Source organism: Apteryx mantelli, chromosome 19, assembly GCF_036417845.1.
Source record: "Apteryx mantelli isolate bAptMan1 chromosome 19, bAptMan1.hap1, whole genome shotgun sequence".
Lineage (NCBI taxonomy): Eukaryota > Metazoa > Chordata > Aves > Apterygiformes > Apterygidae > Apteryx > Apteryx mantelli.
The window spans coordinates 15,831,069-15,851,501 of record NC_089996.1 but is presented as its reverse complement, the minus strand read 5'-3'; the positions used below and the strand labels follow the sequence as shown (position 1 = coordinate 15,851,501).

General features: G+C 52.9%; 1 protein-coding gene and 1 long non-coding RNA gene across 3 annotated transcripts in view; one reads left to right on the top strand and one right to left on the bottom strand.

The window, feature by feature from the left end:
• The first annotated feature begins 1,029 nt into the window (after positions 1-1,029).
• LOC106486692 (uncharacterized) overlaps positions 1,030-20,433 on the top strand; it is a 28,906-nt gene continuing 9,502 nt past the window's right edge. For both annotated transcript variants that reach the window (XR_010886089.1, XR_010886090.1), the window contains exon 1: positions 1,030-1,103. This is a non-coding gene — a long non-coding RNA (uncharacterized lncRNA). The remainder of the gene's footprint in view (positions 1,104-20,433) is intronic.
• Positions 1,094-4,549, bottom strand: SOX9 (SRY-box transcription factor 9). The gene is made up of 3 exons (XM_067308473.1): positions 3,786-4,549; positions 2,491-2,744; positions 1,094-1,905 (listed from the first exon to the last, which is right to left on the bottom strand). Exons 1-3 carry the CDS (start codon positions 4,214-4,216, stop codon positions 1,094-1,096), a joined length of 1,497 nt encoding a protein of 498 aa, XP_067164574.1. The 5' UTR covers positions 4,217-4,549.

Genomic DNA, 20,433 nt, shown 5'->3' with positions numbered 1-20,433 from the left:
AGCTCAAAATAAATAATTTAAAGGCTCTCTGATGTCTCCAACGTGCTCTAGCAGCCTCGGCCGCAGGCGGCTGAAGGGGGGGAGGCCCGGGGGGGCTCTGCGTTGGGCTCGCGGCCCCCTGTCCCGCTGCCCGGCGCATCCCGCCCCGGCGCTGCTTTTAAGGCTTCTCCACAGCACTTTCTGCTGTTTCTTTTTTTTTTTTTTCTCTCTTCTTAAGGCTCAAGGTTATTTAAAAAATAAAGTTAAAATCTCCTCCTGGCTTGCTTTGCTATTTTTGGAGTTAGAAAAATAAAGCCTCTTCTGTTCCGATCCCTGTACAATCTCAGCTCGCTTCTCCCCAGCTGCAGAGCTGGCCGTGGCTACGCCTGGTGGTGGTCACTTCTCAAGAGTTTTGTTCCGAGTTAAATGCACGCGCTTTCGCTTTCGTATTTTTATTTTATTTTTTATTTTTAGAGAAAGAGACACTTATCTATACAAAAATACCTCTGACTGCAAGAAAACCTAGGACTGCTCCACTAAGTGTCATTTTTAGCTGTTGGAAAAATAAGAGCATTTTAAAAATCTCTAAAAAATATGTATAAATCCCCTCAAATTGGTAACGAATCATACACAGTACATACTAAAAAATATTTAAAATAGAGAATATTCCTCACAGAGGACTCTGAGTTTTTTTTACTTTTTATTCCCCCCCCATTTTTTTTTTTTGCTTTTTTAATTACTGCTAAAAAAAAAAAAAAAAAAAGAATTGTTACAAAAGTCCAGACAACAGACGAATGAGCTGGTTGGTTAGAAATCTCATCTCTGCGCTGCGCCCCTTGAAGCAAGAGTTAAAGTCCAGTCCTTGGAAAGTCTGTACCGAGTTTTGCCGGTTCTCGGAGCGGTCTCGCCACTCCCCGGAGGATGCTGTAGTGCAGAAGGCTCCCGGCGTCCCCTCCTCCCCGCCAGCTTCACCTTAGCGTCTTTTACTTTGTTTGTTTGTTTATTTATTTATTTTTTCCGTTCTCTCTTTTTTTTTTTTCCAGCCTCAAAGAGGAAGAGCCCGAGGAAGTTCTCCGCCTCCGATGCCGCCGGACGCCGGCGCGGTGCCGCGGCCTTAGGGCCGGGTGAGCTGCGTGTAGACGGGCTGCTCCCAGTGCTGGGGGCTGTGGGTCTGGGGGATGGAGGGCACCCCCGAGGGGTCCGCGATGGGCGTGTACATGGGCCGCTGCGTGGGGCTCATGTAGGCGAAGGTGGAGTAGAGGCCGCCGCCCTGGCCGGCCGCGTGGCTGTAGTAGGAGCCCGAGGTCTGGTGGTCGGCGTAGTCGTACTGGGAGCGGGTGACGGGCGGGTAGGAGGAGCCGTAGTGCTGCAGGTTGAAGGAGCCGTAGCCGAGCTGCTGCGGCGAGTGCTGCTGCTGCTCGCTGTAGTGGCTGGGGCTCAGCTGCTCCGTCTTGATGTGCGTCCTCTGCTGCGCCTGGCCCTGCTCGCCGCTCAGCGGGGCCAGCGCGTGCGGCGGCGCCGACGGCGGCGGCTGCTGCTGCGGCGGCGCTTGCGGCTGCTGCGGCGCCTGCTGCTGCTGCTGCTGCTGCTGCTGCTTGGACATCCAGACGTGGCCGGCGGGCGCCGGGCTGCCGGCCGTGCTGCTGATGCCGTAGCTGCCCGTGTAGGTGACCTGGCCGTGGGTGGCCGGCGCGCCGGGGTGGCCGTTGGGAGGCAGGTACTGGTCGAACTCGTTGACGTCGAAGGTCTCGATGTTGGAGATGACGTCGCTGCTGAGCTCGCCGATGTCCACGTCGCGGAAGTCGATGTGGGGCGGCTGCCGGCCCCCTTCTTGCAGCGGGCGGCCCTCCCGCTTCAGGTCCTGCTTCCCGGGCTGCGCGTCTGTTTTGGGGGTGGTGGGAGGCGTGGGGGGTCCCTGCGACTGCCCTGCGGAGGCGAAGGAAGAGCACGGGCGATGAAGGCGCCGAAGGCAACGAGCCCCGCGCGCACCCCGGCCTGCCCGGGCGTCCTCGAGGCTCCCGGGCCGGGAGGTGTCGCCCGGCGCGATAACGCCGTTAATGGTTAACTCGGGATCTGTGGGGCTCCCGGATAATAACGTGCTGCTTTTGGAAGCAGTCGCGCGGGGAAACACAAACATTTCCAGGCGTTAGGAACACAAACGCGAGCCCTATCGGCGGCGATCTATCACGCTGGGTAAAATTACCGACACTTCAGAGATGAGCCGCGGGAGCGGGCACATCTTTCGGTTTCCTTTTTTCTTTTCTTTTTTTTCCTTTTTTTAAGTATGAGTTCAAATTTCTCATGGGGAGACGGGGGTGGAAGCGGCACAAAGCGTGCGTGCACGCGGGCGCCTGGGCTATGTGCACGGCAGCGCCTGCAGTTTTCCCCACGCACCTCTCCCGGTGCATCCATCCCTCCCTCACCGCATCTGTGGGTTTGTCCCCCCTCCACCCCTCCCCCCCAATCCAATCCCAATTTCAGCCTCAGGACACAGCCTGTCTTAGCACCTACCGGAGTGCTCCCCGGGAGAGTGCACCTCGCTGATGCTGGAGGACGACTGCGGGGAGTCCGCCTGCAGCGCCTTGAATATGGCGTTGGGGGAGATGTGGGTCTGCTCGGCGCCCTCCTCCTGCTCCGCCTGCCCGTTCTTCACCGACTTCCTCCGCCGCGGCTGGTACTTGTAGTCGGGGTGGTCCTTCTTGTGCTGCACCCGCAGCCGCTCGGCCTCCTCCACGAAGGGGCGCTTCTCGCTCTCGTTGAGCAGCCTGCAGGCGAGCGGGGAGGTCAGCTCGGCGGCCCCGAGCCCGGCCCTGCAGCCCCCCGCGTCCCCTCCTCCTCCCCGCGCTTAATCCTCGCCGTCTGGGGCGCTTTCCAACCCTCCGCCCTCCCTGCGGCAAAGCAGACGGGTGGTTTTGGTGCAAGAGAGCCGCGGCGGGGATCCGGCCCTCGCCCCTTCCCTGCCATCCCGGCAAGGGCGCGCGGCCCGTCTGGGGACGTCGAAGGCGCCAGGCTCGCTCGCCGCCTTCTCTCCCCAGCGTGAGGGCAGCGGCCCGGGCGGGATCCCCCCCTTCTCCGCAGGCACCGCGTTAGGAGGCAGCCAGGTGACTCACTCCCGTTCTGTTTTCCTCCCCTCCCTGCCTTATTTTGGAAGTCGGAGGGCACCCAGCCATGCGCCACTCATCGCAGCCACCCACCCATCCACCCGGGGCTTGGCGCAACGTCGCCAGCGCTCTCCCGGCGCCCGGCTTTGTCATCCCCCCTCCCCTTGCCCCCGATTGCTGCTGCTGCTGCCGCCGCTCCCGGGCGAAGCTGATGCAATCCAGAAGAACCATCGTTTCCTCTGGACAGCAGCACGATCCAGCCACCGCCACAGCCGGCCCCGCTCTCCCCGCGGCGCGGCGGCTCTGCCGGCACCGCTGCGGAAAGCCCGTCCACCCCGGCCCCCCGCACGGCCCCCTCCTGCCCGCGCCGGCGGAGGCCAGCCTCCAAGCCAGGGCATCGCTCGGGTAAAAGAAACCACTCGCAAGACCAGAAGGCAGCCACGGGGAACTCCTTCCTTCGCTTTTCCCCCTACTATTCCGGCTTCTCCTCTGCGAAAGGAGTTTGCCGGCACGTGCAAAAGTCTTCAGCAAGTTTTCCAGGCTTGAACCCATCCTCTCCCTCCCCTTGCAGCTCCTCTTGGTGCTCTCACAGGATGGAGCAGACTTTGCAAGCTGCAAACTTTGTCGTCCCCCCCCCCCCGCCTCTCTCCCCCGGCCAACCCCCCCGGCTGCAGGAGCCACAGCGGTCGCAGCCTCCGCACTCACCTCCAGAGCTTGCCCAGGGTTTTGCTGAGCTCTGCGTTGTGCAGATGCGGATACTGGTCCGCCAGCTTCCTCCGGGCGGCTTGTGCCCACACCATGAAGGCGTTCATGGGTCTCTTCACATGGGGCTTGTTTTTACTGGATCCGTTCACCCGGACCGGCATGGGCACCAGGGTCCAGTCGTAACCCTTGAGCACTTGGCTGACCGCCTCTCGGATGCACACTGGGAACTTGTCCTCGTCGCTCTCCTTCTTCAGGTCCGGGTCACCCTTGGGGAAGGTGTTTTCTTGGGGTCGGGTGTTCTCTGTGTCCGAGCCGGATCCCGAGGGGCAGGGAGAGCCGGCAGAGTCATCCGACATGGTGGGGCTGGGGGCGTCGGAGATGCATTTGTCCTGTTCTTCTGTCATTTTCATGAAGGGGTCTAGGAGATTCATGCGAGAAAGTGGCAGAGGGGGGAAACGGGGTGAGAAAAAAAAAAAAATCAGGTGGCTAAGGGGCAGGGAAGAGTTAAAAAAGTAAAACTAGAAGAGGCGAAGTTCTCCACCAGCGTGAAGCCTGGCTGGGGAGGGGAGAGGAGAGGTAAGGCTGGAAAAGTTTGCAAAAGTTGTAATTTTTTTTTTCCTCTCCTCTCTTTCCCCCAACCGTTTTAAGTCAAAAACAACAAAAAAAAGCAACAAAAAAAAGGCGGCGCGCGGTGGGGAAACTTTTGCAAGTTGCAGGAGAGCAGAGGGGGAAGAAGCCGGAGCGCAAGCGGTGCTGGCGGGAGGCCGGGGCCGGCCGGGGGTGGCAGCGTGGGGCCGGGCGCGCCCCGCCGGTCTCCAGCGCGGCTCCGCAGCGCGGCTCTGCGGCCCGCGCCGCCGCGCGCGAATAAATACTCTGCGCGGCGATTTCGGCTCGGCAGCGCTCCGCCAATGGGCGGGCTGCCCCCGGGGGCTGGCGCGCACGCCATTGGCTGCCGCCGCGGGGCGGGGCCGCCGGGGCGCGCAGCGCAGCGCCGCGCCGCGCAGCGCCGCGCGCGGGGAGGGGGGGGCGGGGGGGGGGCGGCTGCGGGGAAGGCGCCGCGCAAGCTCCGCGGAGGCGGCTCCGCGCCCCGCTGGGCCGGGCGACGTGTCCGCGGGCAGAGCGGCGGCTGAGGCCCCGCGCCCGCGTAGGGGCGGACGCGGCTTTAGCGCGGCGAGAAGTTTCCTGGGGATTTAGTTGTGTTTTATATGTGTTAAAAAGAAAAAAAGAAACTGTCAGCTTCTGTGCGTGGGGAGCGGGTGCCGCTCGCGGGGGTGGGTCCGCGCTCCCTTCCGCGGGGCGGCCCGTGGAGGAGGCGCGGGGGCAGCGCGGCCGGCGACGCCCGGGGCTGCGGAGCCGCTGCCCGGCGCGGCGCGGAGCGGAGCGGCCTCCGCGGCGGTGCGCGCCGCCGTCCAGAGGGGGCGCCAAAAGCCCAGGAACGGCGCGGCCGGCGCGGGGGGCGGGGGGGGGGCGGGGAGCGCTGCGCGGGGGCGGGGGGCTGCGCGCCCTCTCCGCCGCCTGCCCGCCGGGGAGCGCGTGCGTGTGCGTATACATATGTACGTGTATATATTTATGCGTATATACATTTACTCGAATTTGCTTTTTTTAATGTGTTTTGGGGGGATGTTGCGCGAAACCCAAAATACTCCAAATCCACTTTTTTTTCCGGGGGGGGGGGAGCGGCCCGCGCACCTCCCTGCTCGCCCAGGGCCCCTGGCGCGGTGGCCGCGGTGCCCCCGCTGCAAGGCGATCGCTTGTTAAAAAGTCTTTCGGGAGCTTTCGTTCCTGCTGCTCCCGGCTGTTATAAATGACTAGTCTAAAGTGCAGTATTTCAGTCACACTGTAAAATCACCCCCCCACACACACTTTTTTTTCTTTTCTATGCATTTTTTTTTTTTTAAGGCCAGTGGCACTGTCCCTTCCCGCAGCCGCGGTCTGGAGCCGGAGCCCCCCGCGCCCCAGCGCCGCTGCGCGCCGGCGTCCAGCACCGCGCAGGAGGCTGTGCCGCTCCGCGGCGGCGGCTGACGAGACTTTGCTCTCGAGCTGGGTGATGCTGCGCTGAACCTCTGCGAGGGGGAGGAAGGTTGTCTCCCCCTCACCTCTTCCTCCCCCAGATTATTGCTAAATTGACCGACGTTATCATCAGAAAAAAACAATAAAAAGCAAATAAATCAGTAGTAGGACTTTTTGAGGGTATATCTCTAAGTACGTAGAGGTAGGTATATAAATGCAAACGTTTCCTCTTTATAGTGAATCTTACAGTTTCTACATTTTTAATAGCAAACTACTTTTCTGCGTGTATAAGAATTAAGTATCGGGGATGCTGACAAGAGAGCAGGCGTTATCCAGGCGGAGAACAACGCACAACTCGTCTTCAAGGCTTAGAGGAGAGGGGGGTCTTCGGCGAGGACTGAATTTCAAAGCGGCCGGGTGCGAGGACGGCTCGGGAGCCCCCTCCCTCCCCTGCCCCGCGGCTCCCCGAGCTTTGGGGGGACGTGTCGGCGGGCCGTTCTCCCTCGCAAAAGACGCACTAAATCATTTTCCATTGCAGCTCCAGCCTTAATGTTGGGGCTTTAGTGAAACTGCTTAAATTCGCCGCCTTTGTCCTGTTGAACAATTCTCAAAGCAGCGTCAGGCTCGGTAATTGTACAGTTGTGCGGATACCTTATCGTCGTTGTCATGATTACGCTATTACGTTAATAAGCGTGTTTTAAAGGTATTGGAAATGGCACATGAAAAAAAGTAAAAAAGTAGAAAAAAGGCAGAAGGGGGAAGGAGCTCTGAATAAATGCATTTGAAAGCAATCTCCCTGTTAGACCCTGCTTTTCTTTCCCTGAGAGGTTTTTTTTTTTTTTGCTTGCAAACGTTTGGAAAGTAGTTATCTTTGGGTGAGTTTAAAGGTAAGTGTCTGTCCTATTTACAGAGCCGTTGTCAAAAGAATAGGGCGACTGGGAGCAGAGACTGTTTTTCTTCATGAGGATTTGGGTTTTCTTATTCTCATCTGCAATGCTAAAGAGCATTTCTACAGTGTTACGTGTATTTACTTTACTAAATATTTAGCAGTCCAAGATATGCTGAATTTTGCATTGTTATTTGCAGTGAAAAGAAGGAAAAAAAAGTAAACTTGCAATTAGTATTGTAGTGAACAATTTTGAAGTATTTTCCCATGACAATTTCAGCCTCAGATTAGATAGTGCATGAGCTGAATTTAGCTCAACAAATCTCTTTTAATATATGTGTTTGTTATAGGGACATCAAAGCAAGCTCGGCCAGTAGATTGTTCTTATCTCAGCTGGAGCTGCTACAGCAAAAATGTGAACAAATGTACCTGGAGGAGAAAAATATGGTGGCAACAGATTGCTCCATGGCTTTGCTGCTGATTGGCAGAGATAAACACAAAAATAATTTGGGAGGATAATTGATTTAATGAAAAGTGTAATAATTAGAACATTTTTCATTCTGAAAGTCCATCTGTTGAAAGGGACGCTGCCTTTTCATTACAAAAGAATCTGTTTTAACAAAAGAAAGTGGTTTGACAAGTTTGAACAATAAACAAAAGAGAAATGTAAAATAGCTTTGCAGTTATGTTATCACATGTAATTTTATAATTTCTGAATTATTATTTTTAATTCCTCTTCTATGGACTATTTAGACAATATGGACAAGTTGATTAATCGCAGTCGTTTTGTAAGGTTAGAAGTTTCCTTTAAAGTGACAAGCTGTTGCTGTTTTTACGTCAGGATGGAAGTTTTCTTTTCTTTTTTAGAGAATTAACATTGTTTTATCCTAAGTGGCCAGCTCAGATATCAGGAAAGATTTTTAGCAGTACGCGTATGCCGTATAATCCTCGTTTGATGTTTTTTTCTTCCTCGTGCTAAATCAAATTGCTGTTTTTTGGGAAACAATCTGCCTAGGGCTCTGAACCGAGCGCGAACGCGGCACAAGGTTTAACAGCAAAGGGAATAACACGCGCGCGGGAGATTTTAGGAGCTTTTCCTCTCCCGCCGTACGAGCGGGTGCTGTAGCAGTATCGATACGCATCAGAGCTGCTGGCAGGCAGCTGGCGGCTGCTGTGACGTTGGAGTAAGTTGCATTTTCCTGACGTTTTCTGGAAACCGGGGGGAGGCTGCCGCACCTCCCCTTCCAGCCCCGGGAAGTTCCCTCCTCCGAAAGCGGCGGTGAGGCGATGCCGGTCCGGCGGGCACCAGGCTCACCGGCTCGCTGCCCTGCGCGGGGCGACGCTCTCCGGCCCGGCCGAGTCGTTCCGGGGCAAAACTGCGAGGTTTTAGGTCATAGCGCCATTCTTTAAAAAACAAAGACATGCACGTGCAAGGAAGCCGATGCGATGATCCCTCTTCGTTTTGAAGCCCGGCCTTCCCTCCTCGCTCCTCGCGCGTGCCGGCGCTGCCCCGCGCGGCGCGGGAAGCGAGCGCTTTGGTTGCTTCTCCTCCCTCGGCTTTCCTCGACCTCGGCTCGCCGGCGCAGGGGTCTCGCGCCTTCCCAAACGGGCCGGTGCCGCTTAGCAGCGGTAGCCACGTGCCCTCGCGCGGTGGCCGTGGCCGCGGCGCCTTCGAGCCTGGTCAAGGGGCGGCCGTGCCCTCCGGCGCCGTCTTCCCGTTCGGGTTAGCAAGGACCTGGGGTAACGTCCCCTTTTGTACCGTAGCGATTTATTTTTCCAAAGCCCGAGCGTTTCTCAGGCGCATTCCGACACGTCCTTATTGGAAGGTCATTGCACAGTTTAAAGAGAGAGAAAAAAAGAAAGAATGGTGGCTAACTGGTGATGTATTTAGGGCAGAATTGTCATTTTGTAGATTTAGCTAAGAATTCCTTGATATTGTGCATTTACAGTATTGTATTCATTTTTTGAAATCTATCTGTCTATCTGGCCTGTCTTGATAATATACAGCCCTGAACAGCTGTTACGGGTTGAGCTGGAGACGACACTGTGTGTTGATTTAAGCTCTGCAAATAATGAACTGGGAATGGGAGGGAAAGCTGGAGCACTGGCATTTTTTCCCCCTTTTTTCGGCTTGTAAGGTAATAGGGAGCCTGAAGACTCTACGCCTGAAAGATATTCGCTTTTATGACATTTTAATTCATGCCTAAAAATACTGTCTTGCCGGATTCGCTATACAGAATAAAGTGAAAGAACTTCAAAAGCTGACAGTCAAGAATCTCAGTGCTGCAGTAAAAATATTCCAATTATTTATAAGGACTGAACGGGGTGGCAGGGTTAATTTGACCATGTCTCTCTGTTTTAGCTATTAAATAACTGCACACTCATTGTGGCCGGTGAAATAGCATCACTTTAAATAGCGTTGAGATTTACCACTTAAAAAATAATCCTGGGAACATGAATCCGCTGGGGGCCAGATCCTGCCTGCGGTGATTAGAATTAGGCTGAACCTCGGAGACAGTGGTAAAGGCACTGTGGTCCTTTGGATCGGAAAAACTCTTTTTCCCCCATAAAAGTTTTTAAAATGCTGAGAAAAGAAAAAAAGAGAGAAAGAGCGAATCTGAAAAAAAGCAGGGGGAAAGATGGGGATTTTAACATACCGGTTGCTAATAAGAAATACTGCGCTGATCAGAAACTCCCTCGCTTGCCGAGCCGTTAACCCCCAGGAAAGTCCGGTGCCTGATTTATTCTCTGGCGCGTATCGGGGTCCGGATCGCCGCGCTGAGCGGCACCGTATGAGCTGTAACGCTCCTTGGCTCCGGCACAGGCTCCGCCGCAGTAAATAGACAGAACCTCGCCGGTGCGTTCTGCGCTTTCTCCCACGGCTGGAAGCCGCCGCGCACGCAAATTTGTGCCTCGCAACTACTCTTTTTCTCAAGATTAAAGTGATGTATTTCAGTTTATTTATTTATTTATTTATTTATTTGTAATCCTGGCTTGAAGCTTTGCAAGCTCGGTAAATGGAAAACTTGTCAGTCTCAGTTTAAGCAGGATGGAAATAGCCTCACGAAAGCGCAGGATTTTTCTCCTAACGGAGAAAGGGTTTTGTTTTTTTTTTGTTTTTTTTGCAAGATGCAATTTTAACTTATGTGAAAGCTGTTCTGCTGCCGGCTCTGGACTTGCCGCGTGTTGAAGCAGACGTGAGGAGCCGCTCGGCGCGGCGGTGCGGGCCCGGCGCAGCTCCCGCACTGCTCGCTGCGGCTCCCGGCCGCCTGCCGCAAGCGGCCTCGCGCGGCGGATGGAGCTGGAAATGCCTCTCAATGAGATGCTAAGATAAATCAATCTGCTTCGAATCGCTTACGGTAAACTGATCAAAGGCGAGAGTAAAGCTCGGCTAACGAGGACAAAAGACGTAGTTTTCATTCATAACAATACCGAGATCCCTGGAAAAGGGGAAATGCCCTAGAGCAAATATAACTTAGGAGTAAGCAGCATTGTCCTGGCCCTGTTTTCTTCCATTTTTTCCTGTAAATGAGCGGGTGCCCCACTGCCTGTATCGCTACCCGACTCTGTCTGCGCTCAGTGTCTTCCCCAGGTGGGGACGTGACCTGCGAGACCTGGTGGCTTCAGCTGCTGCCGGCCGTGTCACTGCCTCGTGCAAAGGCCTCCCTGTCCCAAGAGGTTAAAAAGAGGGAGCATTGCTTGCATCTTTGCAAGTTTTGTATCTTTACAAAACCTGACCTAAATTAAAAAAAAAAAAGAAAAAAAAAAAGAAATCCATCAGCCCAATTATAAATCCTGCCGGATTCTAGTTATTTTTCTCTTTTTAGGTTTTTTTTGGTTTGGCGTGCTCGTAGGGGTTGCAGCTAGCGCGCCGGGGAAATCGTACATGATGTTTCATAGTCACATACAGATAAATAAATGGCAGTAATTTTAAACCGGCCCTATTATGTTTTGCAAGCAATAGTTCAAATTACCCAGGCCAGCAACAGCTTACAAGAAATCCATCAGAACTGGAAGGGGGAATAAAACTGCCATTCTCTCTACCTGTTTGTGCAGCTCCTTGCTAATGCAGGGAGAGCCCGACTGTTTATTTGGAGAAGTAAAGTTGTGGAAATATACTTGGAGGGTGTAATGTGGACAGCACGTGTTGCTGGGAGCTACCTGAAGTCTGCGTCCTAATCGCTTGCAGATGTCCCTGGGTCACTGGTTTCCTATGGGCCAACGCACGCGGCAGCGCCCACCCCTCCGCGCCTCAAATTAAAAAAAAGGAAAAAAAGAAAAAAGAAAAAAAAGAGGGGTTGGGGGGGGGGGCTCAATCTCTGGAACTTGTAAAATTGTTTGTTTGGGTTGTTTCCAGCTCCCAGCCCAGCGCTAGTCCTGAATGATTTGGGAATTCTAACTGCCAGGTCCATGTTCGTTTGGGACCGTGATTTATTTGAAAAATAGAGAAATCTGCTACAGGATCACTTTTAGTTTGCTCAGGGTGGGGAGTTTATTTACCCTAGGATTATTTATGTAAAAAAACCCTGCAGTTTTCTCTACTGAGTAATAAACAGGGATTTGTTTTATATATATCTCTATATATATCTAAACACAGACTCACGTATGCATGCACTCGTATATACCGAAAATACGTATATCTCTGTCTGGCTGTTCCTCTCTCTCTTATGCCAAGTGCATAGCTATGTGCACAAGCACTATATAAATATTTTATTTTACGTACGACATAAATCTAAGACAAGCCGAAGAATTTAGACAGAGCGTTTTCTCCTTCTGCGGCTAGCGTTTTATTTCTTCCACGGAGCTAATGAAAGCGGGAAAAACGAGGAGCGCGCTCAGGGCCGCCCTGTTCCCCCGGTGCTGGGTATCCGGGTTGTTCCGTGCTGGTCCCGGCGCCTCCTCGCGCCTCCTCCCCGTCCCCCGCGGCGCAGAGCCCCCGATTCCCCGCTTGGGCGCTCGGCGTTTTTGCAAACCGCCCGCCGCCGGAGGTGCCCGCGTCTCCCCGTCCCTTCGGAGGCGCGATGCGATGGGAACCGGCGCTCAACGAGGCCGCGCGGAGCCGGGCATCACTCTTCCCGCTGCCGCCGCCGCCGCGTCCCCGGGAGCTGCGCTCCCTGCGGCGCTTCCTGCCTTGCCTCCCTTTTTGGCTCTGCATGGATAACGCGGGGGGTTTCCGGGGGCTGCTTGCCCACGGGCACCAAAAATCAACGTGACGCCTGCCCGGGAGCCGGGTCCCCTCCGCAGCCGGCCCTGCCGCTCTGGCACCGCTTGGCTCCTTCGGGGTGCGAAGGGACTCGGAAAGGCCGTTAGGGAGACCAGCAGCTGCTGCTGCTGCAACATGCACTGATTTAGTTTTTCTTTTCACTTTTTTCACTGTTTACATCTTTTTGCTGTCTTCGCCGTAGGATACAATAATGGAAATTTGTTTTATTCCTTTGTTTAACAGTGAAACTTTGTGAGGGGTATCGTTTATTCCGTTTTTCTTCTATTTTCATTTGCTGTATTTATGTTGCAAAAGTGAAGGAATTGCTGTTGCGGGAACAGCATACTTAGTTAAAAGAAAACATAACATAACACTCATCACATTAAAATTAATATAGCAAAGCACAGTGTGATAGAAAAACAGGGAGGGAGGGAGGGAAGGAGCACTTTTTTTCTTGTCTGTCTGTCTACCTGCGTATCCTATCTGTGACGGATTAGAAATACGCACTAGCCATTTATCTTGGCAAAAATCATACCGTTTTTGCATGAGCATTAAAAAAAATCGTTCTGCTAAGTGGGAAAAGCTTATTCTGAGAACAACCATCCAGCTCCCAGTTTTTTTACCTAGAAATGTTTGCTCTGTCTTAATAATAACACAGAAAGTCTCAGACTCCATGACAGAATATCATTATATTTTCTGGTTTTAGGAAAAAACCTATTATAAGTATGTCTCTGAATGGTGTATATATACCTTGGCTTGCAGTTTAATTTGCTGTCAGTCTGAAATGACTCTTTATCGTAATCCTGGGTTCCTACTCATAACATACAGAATGATTTTTGACTTTGAAGAAGAGGATGAAGACAGGTGCTCGCTTCATAAAACGACAGAGAGAAATGCAGCTTTTGGCCGAGCTCGAGTGACAGAGCGTGACAGCAGGCAGCGATCTCCGAGACCGGGCAAAAAAGAGACACCCCTCCCCTCCCCCCCTTTTTTTATTTTAACATTGCAATTCTGAAACCTGCACTCGAGAATTTAGGGATACCAATTCTACTCGCCGCACTTATCCAAAATAAACTCTGGCTGAAGAATAATATTTTAGTGGAGTAAATGAGACGGCCGCAAAAGAAGCGCCGGGAAGACGTACCTTCGTGCGGCGCGTGACGGTCGGCTTGCTCCCGCGCGCTAAGCTCCCCCTTTTGCAGCCGCTTACGCTGCAGAGCCTTTGCTAGGGGATCCAGGGAGCGAGGTGACTTTTAACGCGGCGTTTTTAAACGTAGCCCAGGTGCTCGCAACCGACTGCTGCGATCCCCCACCCAGCCTGTCCTCAGGTAGTTAACATTCACCAAAATATTGATGGCAGTTACCTTTCCTGCCAGCTCTTATCTGAGTGGGCTTGAGCAGGACTTTGGCAGTGCCTGAAAGGAGGTATTGTTACCTTAAAAAAGCAGCGGGGGGAGAAAAAGCAAAGAGAACGCAAACAGCCAAGCGTGGAAACAAAGGAGGATTTGGGATCTGCTCTGCCGGGACAGCGTGCCTTGGCAGCCCCGGGGCCGGCGCGGCGTCCCAGCCGCGGAGGACCAGCCCGTGCCACCGGCCCGGCCGCTGCGCCGGCTGAAACGGCGGAGTTGGAAACCCGCGCTCCGGAGGGCAAGGCTTCCTGGATCGTCCCTCCGGCGTGCCCGACCTCCCGCCCGAGGCGCTACGCCTGGTGCGCCTGTGCCCGCGTGGGTGGGTGATCTCCTTTTCCCTCGGGAGTGCCTGTGCCCGTAACTTCTGAACGCCTGGTCCCATTTCGGTCAAATCTGGCAAAGAGGGGGGATCTCAAAGATACCAGGTTTTGAGTAATTTGTGAAGTTATAGTAAAATACTTTGCTGAGAAAAAGAATGGTAGCATGAGCCTCACCTATACTAGACCTCGGAGAATCCACAGATGCCGCAGGCAAATCCATGGAAAGCCAGGTTCCCACCTTCTGCTGCCCATGCGGCTCCTCACTGACTTTTTAGTTAGGTAGCTGTGTGTCCATGAGCTTATCGTTCGTCCGTTGTAGGCTCAAAGACTTTGGTTTTCAGATCAGGATTCAGCTGGGTCTAAATCTTTCCAGCTCTAACAGTAGTTCCAGTTTTGGTGGCCAAACTGAATCATTTCAGAGAGGTCTGTTTTCCAGAGACAGTCTAAACAGCCGTCCCTGAGAAGGTGGGCAAATTCGAGGACTCCAAAATTACCCCAAAGTGCACAGATAAAGCCCACATTCTTTCTGTGTTACGGGGGTAGGAGGGGTGTATTTGGGGATAGGAAAAAATCCCCCAGTGAAAATCGAATTCAGTCTTACTGGTTTTGTAGCATGTGTGAAAGAAAAGCCAGGAGTTCAGCTGGGAAACTATGGGAAATATCTGTGTGTGTGTGAGAGAGAGAGAGAAGAGACTGCTCTGGCTGGCTAACAGTCTTAAGTCAAATATCAAAAGTTATTGAAATATTTCGGGAGAACTTGATGTTACGCACTGATGAAGCTAATGCTTTGACACATTAACTTCCTGCCTGGAGCTGTCACCCTCAATCTGAGTCCTCCCAGGAATCAGTTATTCCCTCCCACGCAGGGCTAAATCCTTGCAATCAATAGGATTAGCCTTGTAAGGCAATCAGCACTTGGAGTTTGACCCTGCAAGATGGTGAGTGCTTTCAGCTGACTCCATGGTGGAGCTGTGACTGTCCAGGGCTTTATGGGAGCTTTCTCCTGGCAGTGGCTTATGGTGGCCCCAGGACTTTTTAGCAAAGAGCATTAGTGGTCGTCGCTTCAGCTGAGAAAATGAGGCTGTTTGCTCCAACTACATGCCGTTTCCCCAATTAAACAGTTCCCTATCAGCCCTAGATACTGATTAATTTTCAACATCTTGTGCCTGACTTACTAATCTAAGATCATTGACTCGGAAAACAGGAGAGGTCAATTTGACTAACATCTAACCCAGCGTGCCAGGCTTTGCATCCAAAACAAACAGGGGTTGTGAGGGATGCAGACTCGCTGAAGACGATTCCTGCAGATCTGCTGTGGCTTCCTCGTGAGCTGGCCTCGGAGGGCTGTCCCTCCCTCGGACCACAGGAGGGAGAAGGTGAGGAAACCAGCATGCGTTGGAAAGCCAAAGCACTTCCACAGGATTGTTTCGATTAATTAAAAAGGGGGAGGGAGGGAGAGCAATGCTCTGCTGAAATCCAGGAGAAAAGAAAGCATCATTGTTTGTGGTATAGATCCTGGTTTCTAATCCCCTTTGCACAATATGGGATAACACCCTACCTCCATGGGCTCGGGGAATCTTTTCTGTCCCAACACGGCGTGACTGGGTGGCGAGCAGACAGCCCTTCTGAAAAAAGGGAAAGCGATTCCCAGCGTAATATCAGCCTTCTGCTGAATTTTTCTGGCATACAAACAGAGCTTGACCGAAGAGATTCACAGCTCCGTGCTGAAGTGAAGTGCCTTTGCTGGGCCGTGAGGTAGCTTGTTCAGTGCAAAGATGTTCTTGGGGATAAGGAAGGCGTGTGTGATGGAGAGATGGGAGGTTTTGGGTGCGCTGTAAGCCATTCTTTAGAGCTGCCTAATTCTGCCAAAGTCCCAGCTGTGGTGAACTCTAGGTGCCCAAGTTTCAATAAACTGCTGGTACTTCCTCAGCCTCCCCAAAACCAAATCAACCAGATGATCTGTGTTCCCCAACTTATTAAAATGGGACCCCAAATGTTAATATCGCCCATCCACAAGACAGTGCACTTATACCCCATGCATGAGCCCTGGGGCTTGGTTTGCACACGATTTTTAAGCCACTGCTTTGCTGTGAGATTTTTGCACAAAATGTAGTCCTAATGGCCTTCCAAAGTCTGCAGAGTCAGTAATCAGTGATAAAGAAATCTCCAGACCGCTGTGTATCCTCGTTCCATCTGCTCTGTGCTTAGAGCTGTGTCAGCCGAGCAGCCTCAGTTTGGCTATGCACACGCAGCAGGACGGGCCTGCGTTGACAGGGGATGGCAGAATAAAAGATTTGTGTGCTATGACTCAGGGGTATTGAACTGGCACCCAAGTTTTCTCTCCTGATCCAGCTGCTCATGCAGTACCCTGGAAAGGATCACAGTATTGCAGAGCTGCATTTGATCCGGTGCAAGAAAGGGCTGAAGGAAAAAGTATGTTCAGGTTCCTTAGCCTGGGAGCTTGGCCTTGCCCTGATGAATAAGCAGGTAACCAAGTCACTGGTGTAATTGTGCAGTGTTTAGGCTCGGAAAGGGATACTGCATTTCCACAATAATTCCAGCCAGTGCTCCTCTATCCCTCCCACCACCTCCAGATTATATTTCTAAATGATCGAGGACATTAGAGCAAAATCAGTAGCTGATTAGCCAGCCTGCTTGGCTGCAATCACACCTTTCAATATTAATTATCTGCTCCTTGAATCTGATGACATTGAGCATCTGCAGTGAGAGCTGCTCAGTGTTTCGTATCGTTGGCCTAAGACAATGATTTAAAGGGACAAAGTGCCCGTGCTCTGGCCTGGTAAGCAGGAAATGAGTGCTCATTTGCAAATATGATTGAGGAACACGATCAGTTCTTCCAGCGGTCTTAGCCTGAAGGCAGCCAGTCCGATAACACCGACCCGTCTATATATATATATATATATATATATATATATATATAAAAGATAGCGGGGGAGGCTGCGGGGAAAGACAGAGGGAAAGCAAAGCTGTCCACCAAGGGCTTTGGGCCAGGTTCTGGGCTGGTGGAAGCTGGTGGTGCTCTGCGCACGTTGAGGGAGCCGTGACAGTTTGCGTCGGCAGAAGCGCTGCTCGTCTGGGTGTGTTTCTAGGGAGCACAGAGGGTTTTGCTGGCTCCGTTTGGCTCGGTGTGAAGGTATGCAGCAGCTTAGCCTGAGCTCTTGGAAATTATTTGGAAGTGAGGCTGGAAAGAGATGGTCCAGTGTGTTCCCTCCAGGGAGGGGGCTAGTCCTCCCTCATTCTTTTGTAGGCAGGAGCAACCTTTTTTGCAATTTTGATGCCTTCTGCTACTAAACAAACAGCAAAAGTACAGCGACATAAGAAGAAGAATTGTAAATCCATATTAAAAAAAAAAAGTAACAATTTTTCCCCAAAGCCTAACAGAATTGCTGTATACAGGCTTGAGCAAGCTTGGGTTGCGCCTAATCGATTTGGTGTCTGACCTTGCTTCTGGCTGGTGAGATTTGTTCCCTGGCAGAAGGTCAAAAGACATTCCTGGGCTGGTGGCCATCAAGTGGGACAGGCCCTGGTGGTGGTGCTCGTGGCGCCTGGTGCCCTCCCCTGCCACCCCCGTGGGGACCGGGCACCTGGGACTGCATGGAGGTGGTGCACGAGGCCAAACTGCTGCTTTTGTGCAGTTGGGGTGAAGGATTTGAGGTGAGTTTCTGCAGAAACGCGCTGAGGGCTGGAGTGGAGCTCAGGTGGTGACGCGACCCGCACGTGGCGAGCTCCCTTCGAGTTCAGGGGAGTTCGTGTCTGCTGGTGGAAGCCACTGAAGACGATGCAGATCACACCTGCTTCTGCCAGCTGCAAATTTAGCCCCTGGTCTAACCGCTTGTCTGCATATCACAATGAACCTCAAAGCACCTGCATAAAATAACACTTTATTATTATTAATAATAATAAGTAGAGGTAATTTGTGATTCTTGAAACTGGCCCAAGCCACCAAATTCAGATCAAGATCTGACTTCAACCTCCTGAATGTGGGGGTTTGGGCCAGTCCGTGTTTATACATGGGACCAGTTGTGAAATTCGGAGTTCAGATCCTAAGTCCCTTCCTCCTGCCCTGAGCTTTCAGAGCTGCGGTTTGGCTCGAGGCCAATGTTTAACCATTATGAAAACTTCTCTATTTAAGGGTGTGCCACCTGTCTTGGTTTAAAAAAAAAAAAAAAAAAAATGCAATTCACCCTCCTGAAGATCTTTAATGAGATCTGCCCGTAAGTGGTGGGTGATCAGTGGGGTTTGCTTGCTGTGGTGGGGCTTGCTGTGGAGGAGGCAACCCACAGAGGGTCTTGGGACTGGCGAGACGGTGCGAAGGGCACGCTGTGACCCCGTGGGGTGATAGCACTGGGTTTGTATCCTCAGCCTGTTGCAGAGAGGAGTCCCAGCCTTCGCAGCAGTATCACTTTTCCCATCTTGAAGGCATTCATGAACATCTTCTCCCAGGTTCATATCTAGCCCCGTGTGGCCCACAGCATGGGCCTTGCTCAGTCACCACATCCACAAGTTCCCTTTCTCTCCCTGATCGTCTTCTGCCACCGAGCTTTTGGGAGCTCCATCCTCTATCAAGCCGGCTTGAAACTGGCTGAAGGGTGAATTTGTCTGAATAACTTTTGAAGTTAACGGACTGATGGGTCCATGGATGCAGAGAGGGGCAACTGCACAACTGTCCTTTCCTTAGAAAAAAACAAGCAAAAAAGAGAGGTGGGTTGCATTTTTTTGTGGTTGCTCTCAGATTGGGTGCCCAACACACTTCTTGGCTCATCTTGTTGTTTTCGTTCAGATCTGGGAAATAGGGTGGGAATGTTTGGTAGTCAGGAGCTGCGGGAGAGTTGCTCTATCCGTAAGCTGGGAACAGGGCAGTATCTGCCTTAACCGGCTCATTGCTTCGGATTCACTCTGTACTGAGATGGCATTGCCAGGGACTGCAAGGAATCGGCTGGGTAGGTGCAGACATCTAGTGCGAGTCTCTCCCCACCTTCAACAGGCGACACAAGCTGCCAGAGAGAGGAAAAAATGAACTTTTGGTGTCACATAGCAAGTCCATGGCAGAGGCAGCCTAGCACAGCCGAATCCGTCTCCTCTGACCTAGCTCCTCGAGCGCAGCGTCTGGCCAGAGCAGAGAGCATTGCTGCAGAGAGCAATCTCTGCTGTTTGCAAAGCTGACCTGCGTTAGACAAGTTTGAGCAATACACGAGGGTTTGTGTCATTTAAAACTTAAAAAAAACCCACCAACCCTCTTACCAACTGATTGGCGTTTTTATTAATAATTTTCAGAGCTCCGAGTGCACAGCTGGTCTGTTGTTTGGCCGGGTGTGGGTGGGAGAGGGTTTGCGACGGAGCGTCCGTGCCCTGGCGTGGCGGTGGGCGAGCGCGCGCGGGCTGGCTCCGGCCAGCGCTTGGCTGCAGCGCAGCTCTGCTTCCAGCGCTAAGCCAAGCCAGTGAGAACGTTCGCTAGCATCGTTTTCTGCCATTCACAGCAATTTTTATTTATATGTTTGCTTTTTCACACTCAGGTGGCCAGCATCAATGGTTCGGCTTGTGGTTTGAGTCCCAGAGCCAAGCAAGTCCTCTTGTCTTGGCTCAGCCTTCAAGCGTGCTGGCTTGCCCACGTCTACCTGGGCTGCTGCTGTCTCTGCAAAGTGGGTAGCTCCTTCCACAGGCTTCCAGCAGGAGGTTGCTGGCTGTTTGCATCATAAACTAATGTTTGAAGTGTGGTTATGGTTAGAAAAGAGCCAGAGAGCAACTGTAGAAATGACATACTAGGGCTTTTTTTTGTATTTATTCCTTGCCATTGACCCTCCGTATCGAATCTGTTCCATTTTGGAGCTGGGGTGAGACTTCTCACTCCCAAACTCAGCATGGCACCTTCTTTGCTTTGCATGACGGCACCACTAGCGAGCACTGCTGGGGCAGAGGCACATGTGGCCGTCGTTGCTCCAAGGAGCTCGTGCCAGGCACGACGTAGACCCGCGCTCGCTCAGCCTTGCCCGTTCTCCATTTGGGTGGACTGTGCAACTGGGAAGACGCTGCGGTGCGTCCCTCCCTCTCGGGTCGGGGTAGCCTCTTGAGGAGGTTGTGAGCTAGGCGGTAGGGCCCTGAAAGAAGGCTCAAACCCACACTGACCTGGCAAGTGAGGCCAGACCCTCGTGTTTCCAGAGAGAAGTGGCATTTCCCCAGGAGGAACCAGGCTGGCGCCCAGGGCGGTTGGGATGGAGAGGGCTCTGCTGTGGAAGCTCTGGCTCGGCGTGGTGGAGGCTTGAATTCCACTCTGCCGTCAATGGATTTTATTGTCCTGCGGGGTTTTGCTCCAGCACTTAATTCAGCAGCTCCATTCATTTGGATCAGTACGTACATATATACCTTGGCACTTGGCTGCCAGGACAGGCCAAACTGCAGTAGGCAGCCGTGGCCAAGAAGCACAGGGCGAGGTGGGGAGGTTGTTGAAAAATTCCTGCCCTGCTCTGGTGAAGTTCCTAGAATCCGCGGGGAGGTCGCGAGCGAGGCTGGCGGGACGCGCCGGAGCCCGCGCCGCACCGGCGCTTGGGAAACTTCTCAGCTTGACTTCGAACCGCTCCGTAAAAATTCAGGACAAACGTTGGCGGTAAACTGCTAAATCATGTCTGAAATCCCTTCCTCCGGAGTCAGATTCCACTTGCAGCCGCTTACCCGGCACATCTGGAGGGGGGATGCGAAAATGCCAAACGCCCTCGCCGCACCCCCCCTTCTTCTGCCGCCCTGCCTGCAGCCGCCGCGCGGCCCCTTGCGCCCGGGCAGGGTTTTGGGTGCCGAGCCTCGGCTG

What these genes read in the sequence shown, in the direction of transcription:
- SOX9 (XM_067308473.1), bottom strand. Translation starts at nt 4,216, where the DNA reads ATGAATCTCCTAGACCCCTTCATGAAAATGACAGAAGAACAGGACAAA. An exon ending in ACCCTGGGCAAGCTCTGGAG is followed by an intron (nt 2,745 to 3,785) that starts GTGAGTGCGGAG and finishes GCTCGCCTGCAG; the next exon opens with GCTGCTCAACGAGAGCGAGA. An exon ending in CTCTCCCGGGGAGCACTCCG is followed by an intron (nt 1,906 to 2,490) that starts GTAGGTGCTAAG and finishes TCGCCTCCGCAG; the next exon opens with GGCAGTCGCAGGGACCCCCC.